The sequence below is a fragment of the Vanellus vanellus genome, assembly GCF_965231255.1.
Source record: "Vanellus vanellus genome assembly, chromosome: 2".
In the NCBI taxonomy this organism is placed as follows: Eukaryota; Metazoa; Chordata; class Aves; order Charadriiformes; family Charadriidae; genus Vanellus; species Vanellus vanellus.
The window spans coordinates 94065535-94087912 of record NC_138906.1 but is presented as its reverse complement, the minus strand read 5'-3'; the positions used below and the strand labels follow the sequence as shown (position 1 = coordinate 94087912).

The 22378-nt window shown below is 41.6% G+C and overlaps 1 protein-coding gene across 1 annotated transcript in view; it reads left to right on the top strand.

Annotated features, from left to right (window-relative positions):
* GRB10 (growth factor receptor bound protein 10) overlaps positions 1-22378 on the top strand; it is a 113258-nt gene that overhangs the window by 22967 nt on the left and 67913 nt on the right. The window contains exon 2 of the mRNA XM_082480001.1: positions 1719-1812. Coding sequence (XP_082336127.1) covers positions 1719-1812 — 94 coding nt within the window. The remainder of the gene's footprint in view (positions 1-1718; positions 1813-22378) is intronic.

Below are 22378 nucleotides of genomic sequence, written 5' to 3'. Positions count from 1 at the left end.
AGGATGTGATACCTTGCGGTTGCAAGGGATTTGACAGAGACAGGAGCTCGTGAGTTGCTTGTTCCCAATACGTGTTCTGTTAGTTCCGGTGAAAGAGCGAACAAATACTGTTGTGCTTCAAGAAAGTGAGAACAAACACAGTCATACCGACAGGAGGTCTGATTATATTTTTTTTTTTAATTTTTTTTTTTTAAATTCCTAACAAGCGACTACAAAAATTTGTGAGATTAGTTAGATGTGGTTCATGAAACAACAGTCATTGTCGTGAAAATCAATGGCAAGGATGTGAAGAGCTATAAGGGGAAGTAGCAAATAGAGAGGCAGAAGTCTGAGTGGTCCCAGTTGTATCTGGCATAGACAGACGGATACCGTATGTATCTTACCATATATTGGTTACTTGTAAAAACCTCTCTTAGACCACTGTTGGCAGTTCTTGTCTTAGAAACGTCTGTGGGCCCCGAGTTGATCCCTGATGGTGAAGGCACTCAAGAGTGCACTCAACTTGAATCTAAAGCTCAAGTTTCTGCTGTTTGAGACAGTCTCTCCAAAAAAGAGAAAATATAATTTATTTCATATCCTGTCTAACTATATACAGTCCTTGTCCCCAAACAGTACATCCATTATGCTTTTGAGCATTAGCTTATATTCTGAAATGTTGGGCTGAGCACTCACGGTTGCACACAGTTGAATTGCCGCTCACTGTGTGCATGTTATTGCTCTGCTGTAATTACAACGTCATTTGCTGTGAAGGTGGTTCCTATGTTTTGACATAAATGTGGGTAATGCCGTTGTGTATTTATCCCACACTTTGGGCACAGCAGGAACATGTATACAGTCACGTATATCACTGCAGCAGTTTATGGTCGGTGATATATCAATGCAGTCAACTTTATGCGCTTGCTTCTGTTTTTCCAAACCCACCCTTAACTGGCATATGCAAAGGTATGCCAGCTTTGTAAAACCATGCACCTGCTCTAAATTTCCTTCTGACACTTCTAAAATGCAATACGACTTATCTTGCTTTTCTTATTTTTTATTTATAATTCAGTTTTTCTGCTTTCTCCTAGTAGTCATCTTTGGCAAGATCTGTGAGAAACTGTGATATTTTAGGCTTAGCCAAATTCAGTCTATGTTAAAACTTCTTGAAACCCGATCTTGTGAGAGTTCCTGTATGGAAAAAAAAAAACAACCACCTAACAAAAAAAAAACAAACAAACAAAAAAAACCCAAAAACAACCCAACAAAAACCAGGTTGGCATCTAGGGCCATGGATGTTTATCTAAACTGAACAACTGATTCCTCTTGAGGTTTAGTAGTTCACTACTGAATCTGTTTCAGTCCAGTTAATTAGTTACAAACCCCTAAGCCACAGACTTGGAATTAAAGAAAACAAAGCCCTGATCCTCCATGTAATTTGATGCAACTTTTGTTAAAGTAGGAAGTACGTTTACATCATGATTTCCCAGTTTGAAATGCAAACTGGTGTACAGATGAGCCAACAGCATAGTCATTGATTCTGGATTCATTCCGTATGTATTAATGTGACAGTCTAGTGTCCCCCTATAATCCCCCCCCCCCCTTCTCTGACATTGGCTTCTCCTTTCCAGAGATATGGCAGGGATTGTTTTTTGTATTGGCGGTTTGGCTGTATGTAATATAGCTTACAGTGCGTACAGAATGCCTGTATTTGATAAGATTTTCTGCTCTTCTGTTTTTAGGACAATGTAGATCAGACCTCAGCTCATGGTCGGCGGGACCTGGTGGAACCGGGTTTCCAAGAACCATCTAACCGCATCTCCCTGAATCACCAAGGTAAGGAAGAGTGGGTGGAAATCCAGATTCCTTGGGAGGATGTAAAGATGGTTTTGCCTCCATGATTTGCCATTTCACCTCCTCATTTAAAAAAAAAAAAAAAAAAAGAATTCTGGGTGGTTGGAGGAGAGCTGAAAAAATAGTTTGTGGTCACAACTGTCCTTTGAGCTACGGATGAAGATGACTAAGGATATGTGGTGCATCTCAAGCCTTGTAAACCAAACTGGGGTTGCTAGCTTGGGGGTGGCAGGCATATTCTCCTGGTTTTAGGAGGGGGGAGAGGGAAGTACTGCAATCGAATTCTGCATTTGTAATGTTAAATTGCATTAAAAAAACCTAATCTTTGACTGCCATAAGTAGGGTTCAGGGCTCTGGCTCAACTTTTGCAGTAGGAGAAAAGAAAAGTATGTTTACTTGCTTTGGATGACAGAAGTCAGCTCATTTGGGGAAAATAAGTCCCAAACTAGATGTTGTAACGCTGGTGCAATAGTTTAGCTTCTGTAGTTCAACAGCACCATACATAAAAAGTTAAAATAAATCTTAAAAGTCTTTCTTTGCCAGTTTCTGTCTGTTCAGATACCTAAAAAAAAGACAGTTACTGTTATAGCAGGGACTTTTTAGCTCAGCTTTATTTTTTTGGTTTTGAAATAATTAATAATAGAAAGTGCTGTCTTAACCAATGACCCCCCTTACCCTCTGGGTTCCTGATGGCTTAATTTGGAACCAAGTCCTTGAAGGTCATCTTCAAATGTTGTTTCTTCAGTGCAACAACTAATAGTGTTGCAGTCAGCACAAAGCTATTGAAACAAAAAAGATCATGAACATATTACTTAAAGCATTTGCCAAATATGACATGCTTAACTTTTCCTTTAAAAATCTGGCTTCTTTTGTTTGCCAAGGGCAGCAAGACTGGAATTTCATGACTTGTAGATCCTCAAGGCTATTTAAGTTTTACAAACAAGTCCCAGAATGTAACGAGGATTGTATTTTAATGTACTCCCCTGTCTTCACCCCAAGTCTTCCAGTTTTTTAAAGCTTTGCTTTCAATTGAAAATAGAAGATAGCGGGTTGCCATCTTATCCAATCTAAAACTTCTAGTAGCACAGGCAGTGTTGTGGCATGCTTGCAGGCATACAGCACAGAGTTTATAAATTCTATTTTTCCTTTGTATTAGAATGGTACTGTTACTTTAATTTCACCTATCTTGGGATGCACAAATCCTGGAGCAGATCTATATAGGTGACTTCTTCTGAAGCTATTTGTAAATATCCCCCTTCATTCAAGGGATTTTTTGGGGAAATACATCCTGTGTGGACTAAGCTCATGTGTTGAAGTGTGTGGTTGCTGCTAATGAAGTCTGAACGTGTATTGAAGAGATGGGTAATACTGCGTTTTGATGGCAAAATGCCAGCTTTGCAGCCTGACATTCTCCTACTCCCTTTTACAGATCCTTCTTTTCCTCTGTCAATATTGTAGTACTGCAGAAGGGTCCATACAGCATCACCTGATGTGTGGCTCTGCCTCAGCCAATTTGAGACAAATGTCTGTAAAGGAACTGGTCCAAATTATGTTATAAATATTATTATATTATCTGTTTATAAAGCAAGACCCAGTTAACGGTTTTCCCAATACTTTCTGAAGTAAAGATCACTTTTGCACCCACAAATTGTTTGAGACTTTTTTTGTCTGTGACAGCTGACTGACAGCAATCAAATCCATTATTTCTAAAATCCTCCTGATTTTGTGCTGAAGTAGGTATTTGGCACACTTATTAACCTTGCCTCCCCCCGTGACCATGAAATGCTGTTACACAAACGGCGTGAATTAAGAAGTGAAACCTGAGTGCCCAGTGGTGGCCTCTGATGCAGCGCTGGGCTGTGGCACTTGTGTCTTTTTGCGGTGTCAGGGGGAAGCAGAGTGCCTTGCAGGCATACCTGCTGCGTCAGTCTTTTTCTGGAAGCGGAAGCGGCTCTAAGCGTGATGTCATGTCATGTCTTGTGTGTTTGTTCTGTCCACGCTCTTTCATAGCATATGAAATAGACATTCTTGTCCAATAACTTGAAAGTATGAGTATTTTAAGAGCTGCCACATATGCCGGTAACTGATTAATGAATAGTACATAGGAAAATAAAACATGAAGAGCTTCAGAAGGAGTTGTGACATGGTCTGAACTAGCTCTGATGCAGTCATTAGTCACACAATACATAGGAAGACTAGATTATTAACATAAAGTGGGTTTTTAAGTTCTGTGGCAGCTGTTTGCTTTGGTGTGTTATCCTTATGCTAAACTGTGTTACCCATTGTCCGTTAAAACTTGGCTAGAATTGACTTCAGTGAAAAACTTAAGAATAAACCTGTATCCAGAAGTAACTTGCGGGACCACTGCTTGCATTTAATAAATTAATTCTTAATAAATACTAAATAATAAATAATAATTTAATTTTTAATTTAATAAATTAATCTGTTTGGCATGTCTCGATTGTGCTGATGACAAAGATATTTGCAACAGATGATGGCAAATTTTGCTTCGAGTTATATCCAACATTACTTGCTGACTTCAGCTTACACAGACTAGCAGATCTAAAGCTTTTATTCATGTTTCACAAGACTTTTAAGGAAAGCTGATAGTCTTGCAACAAAACTGGTTTAATGTATACTTAATATGAGCAGAAATTGTACAAGGATTGCAATTGGCTGAAATATTTCATATGTTAGATGCTCCCTGCATTTTTACCTTTAGTGTGCTGTGCCTTAAATGCCACAGCTGAACTCTGGGCAACCGTACTAACATGTTATTTTATGTATACACTTCCAATTCCTACCTGACCACATTGCTCAGTGAGCGCAGCAGATTTGCCAGTTTCTGTTGAACATTAACTTATAGCCCTTTGCTTTTCACTGGGAGAGCTTTGGTACAAGCACTTGCAATTCTGAACCAGACCCTGCTTTCCACAGCCTATAAAAATGGTGATTAGCTTCCTCCTAGGCATCTGAATCCCTTCAACACAAGCTGGAAAAAGAGCATTCAAGTGGAGACTGAGATCTCCCTGCCAACTGTCCCCGCGTGAATAAGCTCTTTCTTGTGAAGGGTATTTCAAGTACATGTTTCCTGCTGAATCACTCTTTTTACACAAGCGGATGCCTTATAACTGTTGAGCTTTTTATTTTAAAAGAATATCTTGTAAAGATTAGGGAGCAGAGGATACTTTTTGTATAGTGAGGGGTCTTTAAAATTGGCAAGTTTCATACGAAAAGGATGTAAAAAGTTGCGTGCAGATGGAATAGTATTGTTTCCTAGAAGTAGTTCAGTAACTGCTTATGTGCCGGTATGCTGATAAACTCGCTTACTTTAACAATAAGTACTTTTATATAGAAACCATTAATTAGTATTCACTTCTCAATGATTCTGTGAGTTGGGCAAATTTCATAAAGGTACTAAATGCAGAGAGCAGGAACTAGGATTTCTTACCTCTGTTCCCCGAAAGCTACTTCATAAATTCAGTGCAGTAGGAAAGAGTGAGCTCCTTCCAGCTGAGCAATAGTAATATCCGCTGATGTGAAGGAACAGATACACCTCAGCTACCTGTTGGAAGTTATAGAAAGTTAGCAACAGTCAGCCAGGATGTGTCATTTAATAAACAGCAAGTCAAGTATGTCTCAAGCAGTTCTTCCAGAAGCTGTAGTAAAGCCTCTAGGCTTGGAGAAGAAAAATGTCTAAACTATGTGGCATTCCCTGAAGAGTTAAGGAAGGAGGTTAAGAAACAATCAAAACAATTATTTACCATCTTTAAAAACACCAAGAGAAAGAGGAAGTGAGAGCATGCTGATGGGACAGGTATTGTTATTTTTCTAACTTTTTTCCCCTTCAGGAGTGGAATGTGGAAATGAAGGAAAGGAAACTGTAGCCTCCTCAGCCACCTCTTACTTTGCAAAACGTTTAGCACACACAAATGTTTAATGTTTTGCAATGACTGGTTCTCATCAGTGTGTAGCCTACAGCGTTTGTACCCTGTCCAGTAGCGAGAGGCAGAGTTGGGGACCATAGTGGTGATTTTAGTCAAAACACTTGCATTCATACACAGATACTGTTTTTAGGCCTTTTCGTAAGGGTGGTGGGCCCCAGCACTTGTTCTCCCTGCCCCATCCTAAAGGATGCTGCTGGTTCTCCTCCCTCCCCAAGCACCTTGGCAGTGCGGCCTCCGTTCCTCTTGGTTGAGCACACCACTGTGTGGTGCCACCAAAGAGAGCCTTGAATGCATCTCACTAGCAAGGCAAGGCTATCCTACGGATTTCCCTGCGCTGCCTAGGAGCGGCTTTGCCATATGAAGTATGATAGCAAAATATAGGATGCTACAGAAAACCGTAAGCCCAACTGAATTTGTTTACTCCTGGACTCCAGGAGGGTTTGACCTGCCATTCATGCCACCGCTGTTCCTCGTCTTGCTCTGTACTTCTGGGTTCTTCTTTGCGGAGGCGTATTTCAGAGCTCATTTTTCTGTTTGTTTTTCTAGCAAGCAGCAAGTAGTGCCAACTCCAGTCCCGGCCGTGAAGTTTATGGGCAGTACCTTTCATTGGTACTTGACGTGTACTTTTCGAGGTTGTGTAGCTGCTTCTTATTCAGGATTTTGAAGCCAGGAATAAATAAGATGCATTCCGTGGAAGTATTAGACATGCAGTTCTGGCACTTTCTGTATGTGTCTACTTGTGGGATGATTGTCGGTGTCTGTACAAATGTGTTTTGCCATGGGTCTGTGATGAAAGATTTATCTTCCTTTTATGAATGCATTCGCATGCAGCCTTCCTCTCTTGAGGCACTCTCGGCTCTCGCTGGACTTGGTGCTTTTTGTCACAGCAGTTTGCAGACAGAGCTGAGCTGAGTATTGTGGTACCTCTGACTCCATAGCCGGATGGCTCCAGCAGCAGAAAGAAAAAGGTGGTAAGAGTTATTTTAGCCCACAGCTAGAGTTGTTTTAGCCCACAGCTGTCCTTTGCCCACAGCCAGCTCGTCCTTTGGTCTTTCTTAGTTGGTCATGGTAGGAAATCTTGCCTGCATAGTGAGATGATGAAGATGCCGTGGTTACAGACCAGTTGGCATTAGGTTTCTGAGGCGTTCCTGCCCATGCGTACAGATGACTTGTTCCCGCCAAACCTGTAGGGATACAGAGTGGCTGCCAACTGCAGCCTACTCTTGAGGTAGATGCTCTCCTGTACCTCATTGGCTAGTAACTGATACATTAACTTTTATAGAGATGATAAAAGTCAGCGATGGTGGAAACTACCATTCTAACATGCTGCCTGGGTCCAAAAAATACAAGTCCATGTAAATATGTATGGGCTTTGATTGTATTATGTATTATGATGCTTAAGGATTTAACTGGAGAAATAATCTTCTGCAGGTCTCTTTCTCTACCTTTGCTATTACTATTTGCTTTTAATATCTCTTCTTGTATCTACCTCAGGATAGGCACGTGAGGTTGAGGCAATTTTGTTATTCGTGCTGTAGCTGAGGAGGAGCACGTTTAGTAACAGCCGGTGCTGCTTCTGATGTGCTTCAGTTGTGGGATCCCACTGGGATGAGTCAGTTATTTGGTGTATCAGAACTAACCCATGTTTTTGTAGAATCCAGCTGGTACTGAATTGAAAATGTAGAGTGAAAAACAGATAGTCTTGTTTGTATTGCAGAGACAACACCGAAAGCTGCCAGACATTCATGAATTCTCATGCTTTGTATAAATGTTGTTGTCATTGTCCAGCCTTAGAAAAAAAAACCCCGCCATTAGTGCCAAAAAGATTTACACTGACTACCCCTACGCAGAGGGCTGACCCCCCGCTTCCTGCCTAGCTCATTACAGTACCTTTGTCTTGTTTTGGAGAAGGCTTCCATTGTACTTGGTGATGGATCTTGTTAGCACAGTTACTAGGAAGGCATCCATAATAGCTGTATAGAAGTTTAACTTCCCTCATTATATTAGTTCCCAAACCCTTGGGCTGACAGAATTCTGAAGAAAAAAAAAAAAATAAAAGAAAGATGAAAAGATAAGACAAAGTAGGGTGGTGTTTAGTACAGATAATTTCGGAGATTTGCAGCAAGCTACAGGAAGCCAAAATAGACCAACTGATTGAGTTTAGCAAGAAGACTGTATATAAAAAGGCTGCTAATGAAGATTGACCGAAAATAGTGAAATGAGAAGAAACTGACCAAAGATGGTTTAAAATGTTGCATGTTTAGAGAAACGTATTTGCAGGTGACTGATGGATTTTCTTTTATTTTTGAATTTTATTTTTAATTTTCTTTTTCATATATCAACTTTTTAGTATCGGCTTCGCAGATCTTCAATTTTGGACGTCTTTAAAATTAAATGTGTTCCTCTGAAGCCAGCTGACATGAATAAAAAAAGCTCAAATATCTCATAGTTGACAAGCATGGGATTTTAAGTTTATAATCTCTCAGAATTGAGTGCGTCCTTCAGGTAAATTTCTCTGACGAGATAGGATTCAGTGCAGGGAAGGAGCCCTCTGCTTTGGTTGTATAGGGTGGACCGTCGTTTGCCTTGAGGCGTTTATTCATTGGAAGTTTTTCAAGTGGAGATGTAGAAAAAATTGAGAATTTCAAAGCAAGCCTAAAGCAGGAAGTATTACAAATTTAAAACTTCCCTATTTATGTGACTGTCAAAGTAAATTTTAAGCCTATCTTTTTCTGTGGCCAATGGGAAAATGGTAAAGTTATTACCAGGTTTGTAATGAACTTCTTGCCATATTGGAGGGGAGAAGGTTGCCGGGGCAGAGCTATTGCATGGGGAGAGCAGATGGAGCTGGGCTGGGGAGTTGGGTTCCTTGCTTGAGATAGTCCATACCCATCCCTCAGGGACTGCAGCTGTGTAGGGGTGTGACGGCTGAGAAAGTGGTGGGTATTTTTTTCATACTGAAGATAGAGGGATGGTGTTCCTCCACCTTCTCTTTCAAGATTTGTATCTTCAGTTATTACAGGGGCAGGGGGGAGTAAATTTACAAGGTGTGAATTCAAGGTGGTTAGAAGTTCGTTTCTTGTTGTTACCGTTAAATTCTTATCTAAGGCTTTGGGAGGGGAAGGTGTAAATTGGGCACCTGGGTGGGGTGATGCTATTGCTTCTTTCCAGATCTTTCCCAGTGCAGGAGAGCATTTACCTCCCTCCCTCCTTATAGAATCACAGAATCATTTTGGTTGGAAGAGACCTTTAAGATCATCAAGTCCGATGGATAACCTCACACTGCCAAGTTACCACTAAACCATGTCCCTTGGCACTACATCGACTGGTCTTTTGAATACCTGCAGGCATGGTGACTCCACCACTTCCCTGGGCAGCCTGTTCCAATGCTTGATAACCCCTTATGTGTTACCTATTGGGAACCAGTTGCCTTAGTACTAGTATAAGCCTAAATTGATGACTGTTTAAGAAACTCACCACAAATCAAATATGGAGACTGTGAAATAAATTGTAAAATAAAATGTCCTTTTGAATTCACTTTTGTCCTTAATATTAAGGGATGTGTATTTCCTGCTAGCATTGAAGCAGAGCTAAGACTAATTGTTGGAGCAGTCGTAATTTCATTTTGCATCCTTCGGCTAGGTAATGCAAGGGGCAGGGTGGGGATGTCTTCTCTTCTTGTCTGGGGGTGTGCGCTCTTGGGCATCTTGCGGAAGACTCTGTGCTGCAGCTATCGCCCAAGAACGTATCACCCCGTTACAAGCGTCTGCTCCCTTAGCAGGAGGCAAACGCTTCACATTGTGTATTTGTTTGCTGCTGGCACGCTTCCCCAGAGGTGTATCAGCTCGGTGGGGTGATGTCATCGGCGGCACAAATAGTTCCTGCGCTGGTGCGGCTGCTCCAGTTGTGTCGGGGCTGCCGGCCGCCTGATGCAACAGCCTGGCCGGTGACTGCTGGGGAGGAGCAGCACCTCGGGAGGTCTCCCCCAGGAAAGTAACCTTCAAGCCCTTGGTGGAGATGACGTTGTCTGGGGCTTTTCGTTGCCGGGGCTCGAGCTCCTGAGTTCCAATGCTGCTGTTGGAAATGGTGTGCTTGGGGAACTTCAGATACCAGAAGGAAACTAGCGTCTCAGTATCTATTTGTGATGGGGTGCTGAGCTCATCTCTTGGGCACTTATCTCATGTCTTTTGTAAGCAAAAAAGTCCGAAATCCTACAGGTAGTGCGCTGCTCTGTAAATGTATTTACTTAGCAACCTGTATCATCCCCATACTTTCTATAAGCAGATCACTAAAGCAGCCAAACGCGATAGATTTCGCTATTTTTTAATTGTTTTGTATACTTATTTACTGTCCAACAGGTATGGGGACACTTGTGGTCTCAGGATGTTCTTTGCCTCCCAGGTGGCTTATTTCTTCCATTTGAGTTAATGGTTCATAATTGAGCTTAGTGATCTGAAGTGCCCTCTTCTAATTTAATCAATACAAGTTAACTGTAAATTCTTGGGATGAGCTCATATGTCTTCTGGAATAACTTTATTGCCATTTTGTTTTGTAATCTGACTAAATTTGTACTGTCAAGATGTTAGGAGTGTGAAATGATGGAAATTAATACTATCAGCAAAGGCTCTTTTGATAGCTTCTGGGTGACATTTTTAATGTGACCAAGTTGAAGTCTTGCCTGTGCCGCTCCACCATCTTCCTGCACGTCCTTGAATTCTGCATATTCTTCCCTGTCAAGGGGGCATGTTTTAAGTGTATTTGGCTTTATATAAGCAGCTTTTGAACGTTTCAGTGAAGGTGTTATAGCCAGATGTCAAAACATGGCTGGGGGCACTTAAATAGTCTAAATACTAATGAGCTTTCCAGCTAGGAAAGTTGATTTATTATGTAGCCTAGTTTTTAATCATGCTGTAACAATGGCAGTTGTTCAGTAAATACAGTGTCTGTCCAGCATCAGAATATGAACTTCAAATTCTGACACCTTAACCAAAATCAAATCCTAAATTTCAAAGGCAGTTTGACATGTAAAGAGGAAGGGTATATTTAGAGAAACAATCCATATTCACTGCATCTATACTGCCTGTTATGAAATACTGCTTAAAAGAACATTTTCAAAAGCGTAAGTATCTCCAGTTTTTGAGATAAAAGTACAATGTCAGTATGCAAGGTCAGCTTTAATGGAGAGAGAACTGCCTTTCGGTATCTGATTACATGGAAAGCTCTACGGCGCTAATCTGGTTTCATGACTGTTGTGTTCAAGTCTGAAATAAAGTTACTCTGCTTATTTGGACATTTAAGACTGTCACCTATAAATAGATTGGAAATTTATTGCCATTTATCTGCAACGCATGTAATGTTTGAAATTACTGTGACTGATGGGGGGGCTATTTTCTTTTTTAAATCTGTCTCTTTTAGTAAAATTTATATGAAGAGCGCAGTGTTACTGTATGTCTCTGTGCTTTCTGGAGGCAACGGGGGGAAAACAGACCCCCTTTCCTATGAAATTTATTTCCAAGAGTGTGGTAGCAGTGGTGTGGCAAAGTGGAGGCAGTTGTAAAGCCAGAAACTACTCCCTGAATTCTTGAGATTGGCTGGACTTGAGCTTCTTAAGAAGCCTTTTAACAGCCTTAGTTCACCAGTATATTTAGCAATTTTTGGAATATATGTATGTATGTATGTTTATCCCCCGCTCTCCCTCCCAGTGAAATCCATTTAACTCCTTCAGATAAAGCCCCGAGTTACTCTCACCCTCATTTAAAGCACATTGAACTGATTTGTGTCCCTGCCTCTGATCAGCCATGCACCTTTGATCTCTCTTGTGATGGCAGATAATTTCTAATAGCTGACACGATGCAGCCCTCTTGTCTACAAACAATTCTGAGAGAGTTGTATTCAATTTTCAGGTTTTTGTTTCCCCCTGACCTTCAGGGTTATATTTTTGGTCTCTATCAAAGTAGTGAGAGGGTGGAGAACAGGCAGTACAGTTCTTGGTTTCCTTCCATTGTTTGTCCTAACGATAAAAATGTCCTAACCTTTGGTTTCTGTCTCTTCTTTCCAGTGCCTCAGGTGGAGCAAAATATAAGTTAATTTACCTTTTTATGAGCTCCGTCCTCTAAGCAGAGCTTTTATCATCTTAGGAATGAATACAGAAATTCACTTTGCCTCTCTTAAAAAATAAAAATAATTAAATAAACCAAAACAAGTAATGTCTAAATCTGTAACGTTTCCAGGGGTAAGAAACAGAACGAGGGTGAGGTAAGACTCGTTCGCAAGAGTGAAATGGGGCATATTTGCGATACAGCAGTTCTCCCGCCAAAGGCTCCCGTTGCTTTAGGATTCCTTGCCATTCAACAACTTGGTGCCCTCCATTTTCAGTTGTTAGCTGGTCTTAATTGGAGGAAGAATTAAAAATGCTAAACAAAAGTTGGCTTTGTGCTTAAGAATTGAATGGATTTTAAAAGTTGGCTGACACTATTAAGGCAAATTTAGGTTAAGCAGTCTGGACAAGTATAGGTTTAGTTTAAGCTTTTAGTATCTCTTTCTACATATTACAACAATTTTTGGGAGCTTACATGCTAGAAAACAAGGATTGTTACATAAAGATGTAACACGTATTACAGCTGAGAGGAAAATGACCAATTCAAGTTACAGCTTAAACAACATCATTCTTAGAAAAGTCTTTTCTAATCTGTTTATAAAAGAGATTGGTTCTGCCAGATTACTGGGAAGCTGAGGACTGTGGATTTTAAGGTTTTTCCAGCATGGGAATGTATTTCCTTTAGTTGAGACAAACAAGTTGCACTGGAATGTGCTCATGGTCTGTATCAGCAAGTATAGCTTAACTCAGCTATGTCAAGAAGCATGTATACTGTGGTATATCTGAAAAAATGAATGTCGCTAAAAATACCTGGCTAATAAATTTCTGTGGTGTTGGGCCAACGTGAAAGTAGGCTTTCTTAGTGGCAAAGCTGTGTTTATTTAAGTATCAACATGATTTTCTATGTTTAAAAAACGATTAAAGGTTCATGACTGAAGTCAGACGTAAGGTAGCAAGAGCAGTGTCAAGCTGGACGGGGTTTGATTGCAGCGAGAAGCTGGTTCTTTCTGTAAGCCCCGCGTCTCTGCACCCACAGCCAGCTGGTCCTCGCTGAAAGAAGGCCATTTGGAGGCAACGAGCCTGTATTGACTGTCTTGACAGCAGGGTCTTTGCTGGGGGACGGGTCCTTTTCCAGTCACTTTGGAAGATGCGTGGAGTTACAAACCTCCACAGCCAGCACTGCAGGGTTGCACAGACCCTTACATGCGAGCGAGCGATTGCAAACTATATCAGTTAATGATGGCAGCAGCAGACCTGACTCCCGTGTGTTAGTTGGCCATCTGTACCTCAGGCAGCTATAAGCTGCTCAGAATAATTGGACTCACCTGAGGTTTTCATGAAACTGGACAGCAGAAATAGTTGGAGGACGCCGCTAAGCGGACATTTCTTCACACGAGCGTGCAGGAGTGGCGACAGGCTCCTCACTCCACGACCACCCCCCCCACCCGCAGGAATTGGGAAGCAACTTGCTGGGGTTGGGCACTGTGCCCACGTGGAGCGGGGCAAAGAGTTGGAAGCAGTCGTTCAACAAATTAGCTGTTATACGAGATGAAAGAAATCACTGTAGATGTCTACCTACGTTTTCCCCATCAGCAAAATGAGGATACTGCTATTGCAAAACTTCTGTCAAGTAGGTGGTTGAGATCTGCTTCATAGTGTGCACGCTATTTTTGAAGATGAAGTCCCGCTTTGTTCATGGTATTAAGTTGACAGCCAGTTCTGAAGAGATGAAATCAAGACTGAAATGTGAACACACGTGAGGTTGTATCCTAATATACAGGGTAAACCATAGACTCTTACTTTGACATGGTGGATAGACAGCCTTTCTGTAGATTGACTTGTTTGTATGCAGTGTGTGACATGGAATCGGTGAAAGATAATGCAGCTTCTAAGTACTATAAATGTGCTTTGATTGAAGGTGCATAATTCTTGACTCGCAGTAGGGAGGGGGTCAGTGAATTAAGCTGAAGGGTAGTTGAAGCTTTTTCTTTGTGCGTGTGGGGGTTGAAATCAAAGTTGGGAACAGTGACCAGCCTTGCAAGTTGACCTTGGAACATTTACTAAAAAGGAAAAAAAAAAAACTTGGCATTAAATGTGGGATAACGAGATAAGGGAAAACCACTTGAGGCATAAAGCATGGTAAAAGCCATGGAGTTTCTTGTAAGATGGTTTTAGTATGTAGCTGAAGCGAAAGTACTGAAAGAGATGTAATTCATTTTCATTACTGTAGGAGCCAAGATGTCTACTAATACAGTATTTATGTTTGTGGTAATATCTTTCCACCATTGTGTATCTCTATAAACCTTCTGTTTAAAAAACCAACCAAGCAAAGCAAAACAAAAAAACCTCTCAGCCCTTCCTCTGTATGGCCATAGTGCCGAGCTGTTTGGGCCAGGATACATGTCTCCTGCTGTGTGAGGCTGCTGAAATACAAAACAGAGAGATCTCTTTCTGAAGAGCAAGTTTAGAGATGAAATCTGGCAGATTGTTGGCTCCAAGGCAAATGGAGACTATCTGGGAGAAATTTGTTGAAGGCATGGCTCGGGTGAATGCCTCCTTTCTCGCAGCCAGGGTGTTTGAGCAAGAGGACTTGGTGATGGCGGTGCTGATGACTTTGTCCTGAAAAAAGATGTCCTTTCAAGTAGGCTGTTCTCAGACCATTTACATTCCCCAGGGCCTGGTGTCTCCCAGGGGTTTGGTGGTACAGCTGTGCTGGCACACTTCCTAATGTACTTGTAATAGCAAAAAAACACTTTGTCTGAAGGAAGTTTATTCTGGTTTGACAAGTGAAATGAAATGCAGCAGTAAAAGCATTCTTAGACACTTATACTGAGCTAGAAATACAGCTATTTTAACAAGAAAAACAGTTGAAGTGCAGAGTCATTTCTACTGAACTGGTTGCGAGCAACCTTTCCGTGTATTTCAGGCAAACACGCAGCGCTGTACAGAGTGAGGGCAGTGAATTCAAGAGGTTAACGTTGAATGTTGCGTGTGTCTCCGCTCCAGCCTGGAACTAGTCCTCTTGATATTTGTGCCATACAAACACAGAGGAACGCTCAGCCCCCCGCCAACAAATCTGACACAGAAGGGATAGAGGAGAAACGCATTTTAACCATTAAGTTGGTGGTTTCAAATCTGTGAGGTGGAAGAGAGATGTTTAGTGCCGTGGGTTAAAATAGCTTTTAAATAGACTTGGAAGCAACTCAAGGGTTAATCTATCCCCAGAACTTTTATGGATATAGTATTACCAGTATAGGTTTGTGATCCATTTACAGTGTTTTATACTTGTAACAGCTCCTTGTATATAGATTCAGTTGTCCTGGAAAAGTGCTGCCGATTAGCATACCTCACTTTATTCACTGACCTGATATAAGCAGCACGAGTGCTTTTCACACGTTAATGAATGCCTGCCTGAAAACGTTGGTCAAAATACTTGATGTGTCTCATGCAGGCATCTAGATTACTTCAAGATGCGTTTTATTGAGAGCATGTGGGAAGAGAGAGTCTTCTAGTGCAACCTCAGTTTTGGAGGGGCTAACAGACAGACTAGCTAATGAGGGCAGAATTGAGGGGTGGTGTTGACAAAGTGGACACTATAGAGGTTGATATGGTAGAAAAGAGCGTAAGTGGCTCTTAATGAAATGGTACCCACTGTGGTGAAAGAGGAAAACAGTAAGACTCTGAAATTTATTTGAATCAAGTACAAAAGAAAGTGTTGCTCTACAGCTGATGCAAGATAACTCAAAATTAGTTCACTGGAGGTTGAAAGGAAGCCCATGTGGGATGTCCACTCTGGAGGACTGTTGGAGATGGAGAAAACTTTGAAGCAGGTTCTAGTGCAGAATCTCTTAGTGCAGGTCTTTTCTGTTCTCAAACCATATATTGGGGTTTTATCCATTTTTATGTTTAGAGTTAAGAATGTATAGGTGCATAAATGCATCAGAAAACAGAAAGAACCTTCGTTTATTTTTTCCTACCAAAACTGTAAATATTTTCAGGTAACTGTACATTCTGATCTTATGCTGCAGCTGCTGTGGCTTGTGCTTTAAGTTGTCTATTTGTCAAATAAGGAAACAAAGTCCATGTTTGTTTGTTTCTTTTTCTAGCGAGGTGGTCCTCAGGTTCATCTAAGAAAAGATTGAGGAACATGAATGGCATGTTGTCATTCCAAAAGAAAATTCTTTTGAATTTTTTAAAGAGGAGTAAAACAGCAAAAGATAATATTGTATCGTTGCATTATTTATGGTGTCTGTAGCTTTGAAAAAATCTTGGCTCCCCAAAATGAACTGGAACAGTACACTTCTAACTCTGATTTCTTATATTGTCTATGAAGCAGATACACTAAGCTTGGGGTGTGTATTAAGCTCACATAATAAGAGAGGGGAGAGAAAAGAAAAATCAGTTTTCAGAGGTTAATAAAATAAGCAAAATCTGTAGAAAAGCAACTCTGTTGTAATTTGATGTCAGTTCTGCACTAAAATTTTTCACCACAGTGCAGCATTGTAACAATAAACCTCAGTCATCACTGTCTTTGAACTTATCTGACTGTGATAAGCAGTACAGTATTTATTTCTGCCTTTATGTAAACACTGTGTTGCAAGTGGTTCATGACAGCACTTCAGCATGGCAAGCTGTGTCATGTGAGGATACTTTAGAAATGCGTAAGTTCAAAGCAGCTGACATTCTTGCATTGAGGATGAAGAAGGTTGTGGCACTTTTCTTAAAGCCAAGAAGCTTCAAGGGGAAGATCAATCTGAATTTGTTAATTTATTTAAATCTCTTTGTGCCTATTAAAAAGGACAAGATTCTGTCAAGCTAGTTGTATTTTCAGCTAAAAAAGCAGGACTTAAATGGGGCAAACGATCTAAACAAGAAAAATCAAAATATAGCAGAGATGTAGCTAAATTTGGAGTTCTTAACAGCAAGCAGCTGCTTAAGTAATTAAAGTATATAAGGTGCTACTGACCAAAGCAATTAGTATGTAATTTTATTAATGGTATTAGGATTGCAGTAACAATATTTAAGTCTTTCTGTCCAAATCAAGATTGCGGGCGATTTGTGACATGTACAACATGAGGTTAGAAGCAGTGCAATGTTACGGTGTGTTACAGCACCACTGTCTGAGTGAATTTGTAACTGCGCGAGAACGTGTCTTAAACTGGCTCTCTATCTTGTTATGTCCAATGCTCCTAATTGGTATACATTGCTTGCAAGCTTACGTATGCATGCACTTGTGAATTTTTATAAGCTTGTATGTTTGTAAGTTTATATATATAAAAAAAAAAGCTTCATGAGGCTGCTAATTTTTTGTTTATCTTTGCAATTCAGTTATGAGCTTGCTGCTGTTCAACAGCAAATGAGAATTATTACTCTTTTTGTGTATGTTTTTGTGGTTTGTCCTTAAGTGGTTGAAAAATCCTGGAGAGCTCAGGCATAGTAAAATATTTCAAGTCCCTCTGAAATCTACAGTGCTGCAGATGACGGGTTTCTAAACTGCAAGTTCTGCAACTCAAAGGCAACTGGATGGTATGCCCAGCGACCACAGTTAGGTAGCTTCTGTCCTCAAGAACAATCGTAAATATTCTTCAGAAGATGACAGCAAGTTTTGGAGACCAGGTAGAAAAAATACGCGTCGGCGAGTGAATCTGGAATATACTGAAGTCTGAATACAGGTCGCCTCCAAGGCTAGGGTGGCATTGCTGAAGAATGATTCAGTCAGGTAACCAAAGCAGTGAAGGTTTGCTGCTGGGACACCAGTGGGTACTGCTACCACAGCGGCTAACCTGCAGTTGCTGACAATGTTAAAAAACCATCGAGAGAAGTCCTTCAGAGTGTGAAGGCTTTACAACGACACTTTTGGCCTGCCTTAAGCTCTCTCCTGTTCATGCATTGCCTTTTTCTAGGTCTCAGGCTTTCTAGGTCTATAAATACGTGGGCGTGCTTTTGGCGCAGGAACCAGTCTTCTCTGCTTTTCTGGGCTGTATTTCAGATGTGAAACGGAGCGAGGTGAGCAGGTCGTTTAACCTCTTACAAACGCTGAGCCTGCGCCCACAGGTTGGTGGGGCGTCTTTCCTAAGAGGAGCGGTGCGGCTGATTTTGGGAGGTGCAGAGCAGGACGTCGGGGCCCTGCATGCTCGTTTGAGCCTACCGAGGACATCCTTGTCACATGGGGTGACGGACATGGACACTACCTCCTAAGAAGCGAGGGTCTGTTGACAGGGTATCTTTGGGGACAATGTCTTGTATCCTGCTCCCAGTGCTCTTTTGTTGGGTGTGCGGGGAGGCGAGTCCAGGTGGGGGCTTGGGGTACCTACCCATTGTCTGGTGAAAACCGACCAGGTGGAGAAGAGCAGCAGGCTGGCTTCCCAAAATCACGGGGTACCCCATGTACCCGAACCGGGAATGCATGCACCTTGTAGAATCAGGTGTGTGGGTCTCGTGTGGAGAATGGGCATAATGGGCAAGGTGGGTTTGATACGTGTCAAGCTTTGATGAATCTTCTGCATAGCCCACCTGTGCCGTGGGCTTTTGGGGGAGCCTGGTCCTGACTTGTTTTAACTGGTGCGGCTCACCTGTGGGATGCTAAATTGTGAAGGAACATGCTTCGAGTAGCTGATTTAAAAAAGGAAACTTGATTTGGTTGAGTCTAGAAGAAACATAGGTAAATTTCTGTTTTTCTTAGGCCTAGATAAACTTAGACTGATCGCTCTTCGCCGAAGATCTGAATGGTAAATTCAGATTACTTTTTCTTTTGTATTGCTGCTGGTCTTGGATGATTGACTGCAATGGTTTGGGTTTGTTATTTTGTTTTTTTCCCAAGGGTTTGGTGATTTATTTTTTTTCTTTTTTTCAGGCTTTCTTTTTTGGTTTTTGTTCTTGTTTGGTTGTTGATTTGTTTTGTTTTTTTTTAATTTTGTTTGGGTCTGTGGTTTTTTTTTGTGTTTTTGTTTTGTTTTGTTTTTTAAAAAAGGTTGGCTATCAGGAGCTCTTGGGGGTCAGCGTAGTCCCAGCAGAGGGAAGCGACGCGGTGCTTTTATAAATGCCTGCTTTCCACATGGGTGGTGTGGGGTACGGACGCCTTCAGCAGTGGCTCCACACCGCCATTTGGGATGCGACTGCAGCAATATGCTCTGCCATCTGGGGATCCGTGTGGCAGGGCTGTGGCTTTCCCTTTTCGCACAGCGGAGGTTCGTGCTTCGTTATGGCAGTAATTCCTCACAAATTATCCGCCCTTTGCTGGCAGGGCTGGGGGAGATCTCCTTGTTCCTCACCAAAAAGGACTACGTGATTTTCTGACACAAGAGCTAGGCTTGCTTGAAAAGGAGAGCCCAAAATAGACAGCCGACTCAAGGACAAAGTATCTGTGTGCGGAGGAAATTAAATGCATGCCCCAAAATGTTGTTCCCTTAGTAAGGCAAAGAAATGTAGGAAAGGTTATATCGAGGTGCTGCCAAGGCGGGTGGAGGACATCTGATGGCAGCCGCCTTCGTCTATGGAGCCAGGCTAAGGTAGGCAAGCGTGCTCGCTCTTATTTGTAGAGGTGCCGGGTTTGAAAGTCCCGTGTCGGGGGCTCCTAAGGGGCTTTTTTGATGCAACGTTGCAATTCCAAACAACTCTCCCCCAGTTTAGTCTCTTGTAGATAATTTACCAGGATAACGATTGGAGTTAATACTAAGCAAATGGTAAAAGAAGCCCAAATTACCCTACTGTTAAAGCATTTTACTTTTTCATATGACTTCGGTTCTGTTAACTAAACTCTGACTAGAAGTACCTTAAATATGCAATATTCCTGTTGTCGGCTTTGTAAGTACATGGGTCACAGCTAGGTAACTATTATGTGCTGAAAGCGCAATCTTTAATTAACTCAGAGGAATAGCTGATTCATTAATTGCCGTGTGCAACTTTTGGAACTTGTATTACATCCTCTTAAGCATGCTTTCTAAGCCAGCAATAAACCTGTTCAAAGCAAATTTTAAAGCTCATGATTTAAAGTTAGTAGGATTAAAGGTTAGCCGGGGTATCAAGTGGTGAGGTACACGCCGAATTTAATAATAATAGTGCTTCAGCATCAGCTCTGCGGACCCATCGCTTGCTGAAGAGAAACGCTAGCAGACTTTTGGGGTTAATCCAACCACTTTTCACTCAAAAGCTTGCTTTAAGTTGCCGCGGAGTGGCTTTGAAATGAAACCCCCTCGCCCCCGCACGTGCAAGAAGTCTGGGGTTTGCTGGCTGCCGGGCTGGGGGGGGGGGGGACACGGACACACGACGGGACTTTCCCCGAGCAGGCGGGCGATGCTCCGGCCAAGCAGCTGCCGGCAGCGGTGCCGCGGCAGGCAGGACGGCGTCACGGGCTTTGGCTGGAGCAACGCGGCAGCACATTGGGAGGTTACGCACAAAGTTTCCCGGAGTGGGGATAAAGCATGGGCTTTCTTGGCAGGACGGGAGGGACTAATCCGTGCGGTGGTACTTATATCGATTTGTAAGTTGTTTCTTTTTCAGCTGGGATTATTCGGCTGGGTATTACGGTGTTTAATCATTATGGAGGCAGAACACAGGTTCCCTAAAGGAAAGCAATAGATACTTTCACTGTGTTTTTAAACTTTGCCTTTAATAGCTTTAGATTGTAAGACACGTGGTAGCTCTTCTCGTGTGTCTGAATTTTTAACTCCTTTTTGAACTGTCACTTGTCTATTAGTGTTGTTTATTTGTGTATATTTGATTTGCACTCTCATTTTTTTTTCCTGTGGCACGGACAATAAGGAAAACTTATCTGAGTAAAACTTAGAAAAGCATTATGAGGAGAAATATGTGTACAGGAAATGGTAGAATAAATTTTGAAGAATAATTTTAATAATTTTCATTCATGTAAGCATAAGGCAAACACGCAGTATTTTAAAGCTTTTTATTCCATTTCCTTAATGTTAAAGTTTGTAATCTCAAAAAATATGCAACTACACCTGACCTTTGCTATGTCAAATTGCAGCTCTCACCGATACAGGGTATCCTTTTAAAGCCGTTCACCCGTAAATATGACTGTCTAATATTAAGATGCAGTCTGCCAAGCATTTACATTGTGCTTTGTGAGTTCTGACATGGATGTACCTTAACTGCCTCAGTGGGCTAACACAGTTTTCCCCATTATCTGGAAAGCTTAAGTGGATTTTCTTTGGTTTTGTGTGGGCTGCACAGGCTAGGATCTGTTCTGCCTGTTTGTTACCCCGACTTGAACAAGTGACGGTCTTTCTGTAATCATCATTCTAGGAGGTATTGCCAGAGCTTTCCTTCCTGGTTTTGCTATAGAGGTGATACACCAAGATTGAGGCATCCAATTAACTTTACCAGGAAGATAAAACTTGAATAGAGAATCCCTGGGTTGGTCGGTCTGTGTGCGTCTCATGCATTTGCTCATGCTCGCTCTCTTTTTCTTTTCTTTTTTTCTCCTGAGTAAAGAAAGCACCACAATAAGGCTATAGGTGCATGACTATTCCTCGCGCAATTATGTCTTAAGCTTTAGGTTTCCCTCTGTTCGTATCTCCTTTGGGTCAGGAAAATCGGTCTGGCCTGCTCACCCTGTGGCTATCGTGTCCTTCACCACTGCAACCCCTCCATCCTTCTCGAGGGTTTTTTGAGGGTTAGTCTACTCCGACCCCAGGTTTGGCCTTGGAAAGAATACCCCATTGTGCCTTCTGTGGTGCTGCTGCTCTCCTCAATTAATGTTATTTTCTGTCCTCTGGGTAGCTGAGGCTGTTCTGGGTTTTCTTCTGTCTTGGTAAACCCAACCAAAGAAATGCTTTCCTTTTAACGTCTTTCTCAGTCCTTTTCCTGAACTAATGAACTAAAAGTAGGTGACATGAGAAATTGGTACGGGGAAACACTGAACCTAATATTCATAGAAGAAAGCTGCAGATGTTACCAATTTCTTGAAAATGAATCTTCTGACTGGATTTTGTAATCAACTCAGGAATGACAATTTCCCAGAGGTCTACTTAACCTCGGATTCTGCTTTAAGTGATCTGTGTACTCAGTATTTACTATACAGCAGTGGTTCTGCAAGCATTGGCCTGCAAAGAGGGATTTGAAAGGCTGGCAGTTGCTGGTAATTGCTGTTATCAGGAGCTCATCCATCAGCCATGGCCAGACAAGGGCGTGTGGTGTGCTTACCCAACAGGAGCCGGTCGGTCCCTCTGTCTATACAGTCGTACAGCATCAGATGGTGTCCTATTTGACTTTGGGTTCAAACTTTGTCCTGATGCTTCTTTGAGAAATCTGTGGGCTTTTTTTCTACTTTTTTTTTTTTTTTTTTTTTTTTAATCTGCAAATTTCCTGCTAGAAAATGGGTATTGGGAAGATTGAATCCCAACACTGTGTTCTCTAAATGAGATGTGGGGGTCTGGAAAGGAGACTGGCCGTAACTTACATATTTGATCTTACTTGTCTTATCTGATTACTTATCTTATTATACTTATAATAAAGCTGGTATGTATATGCATAATCAGCATTCTAG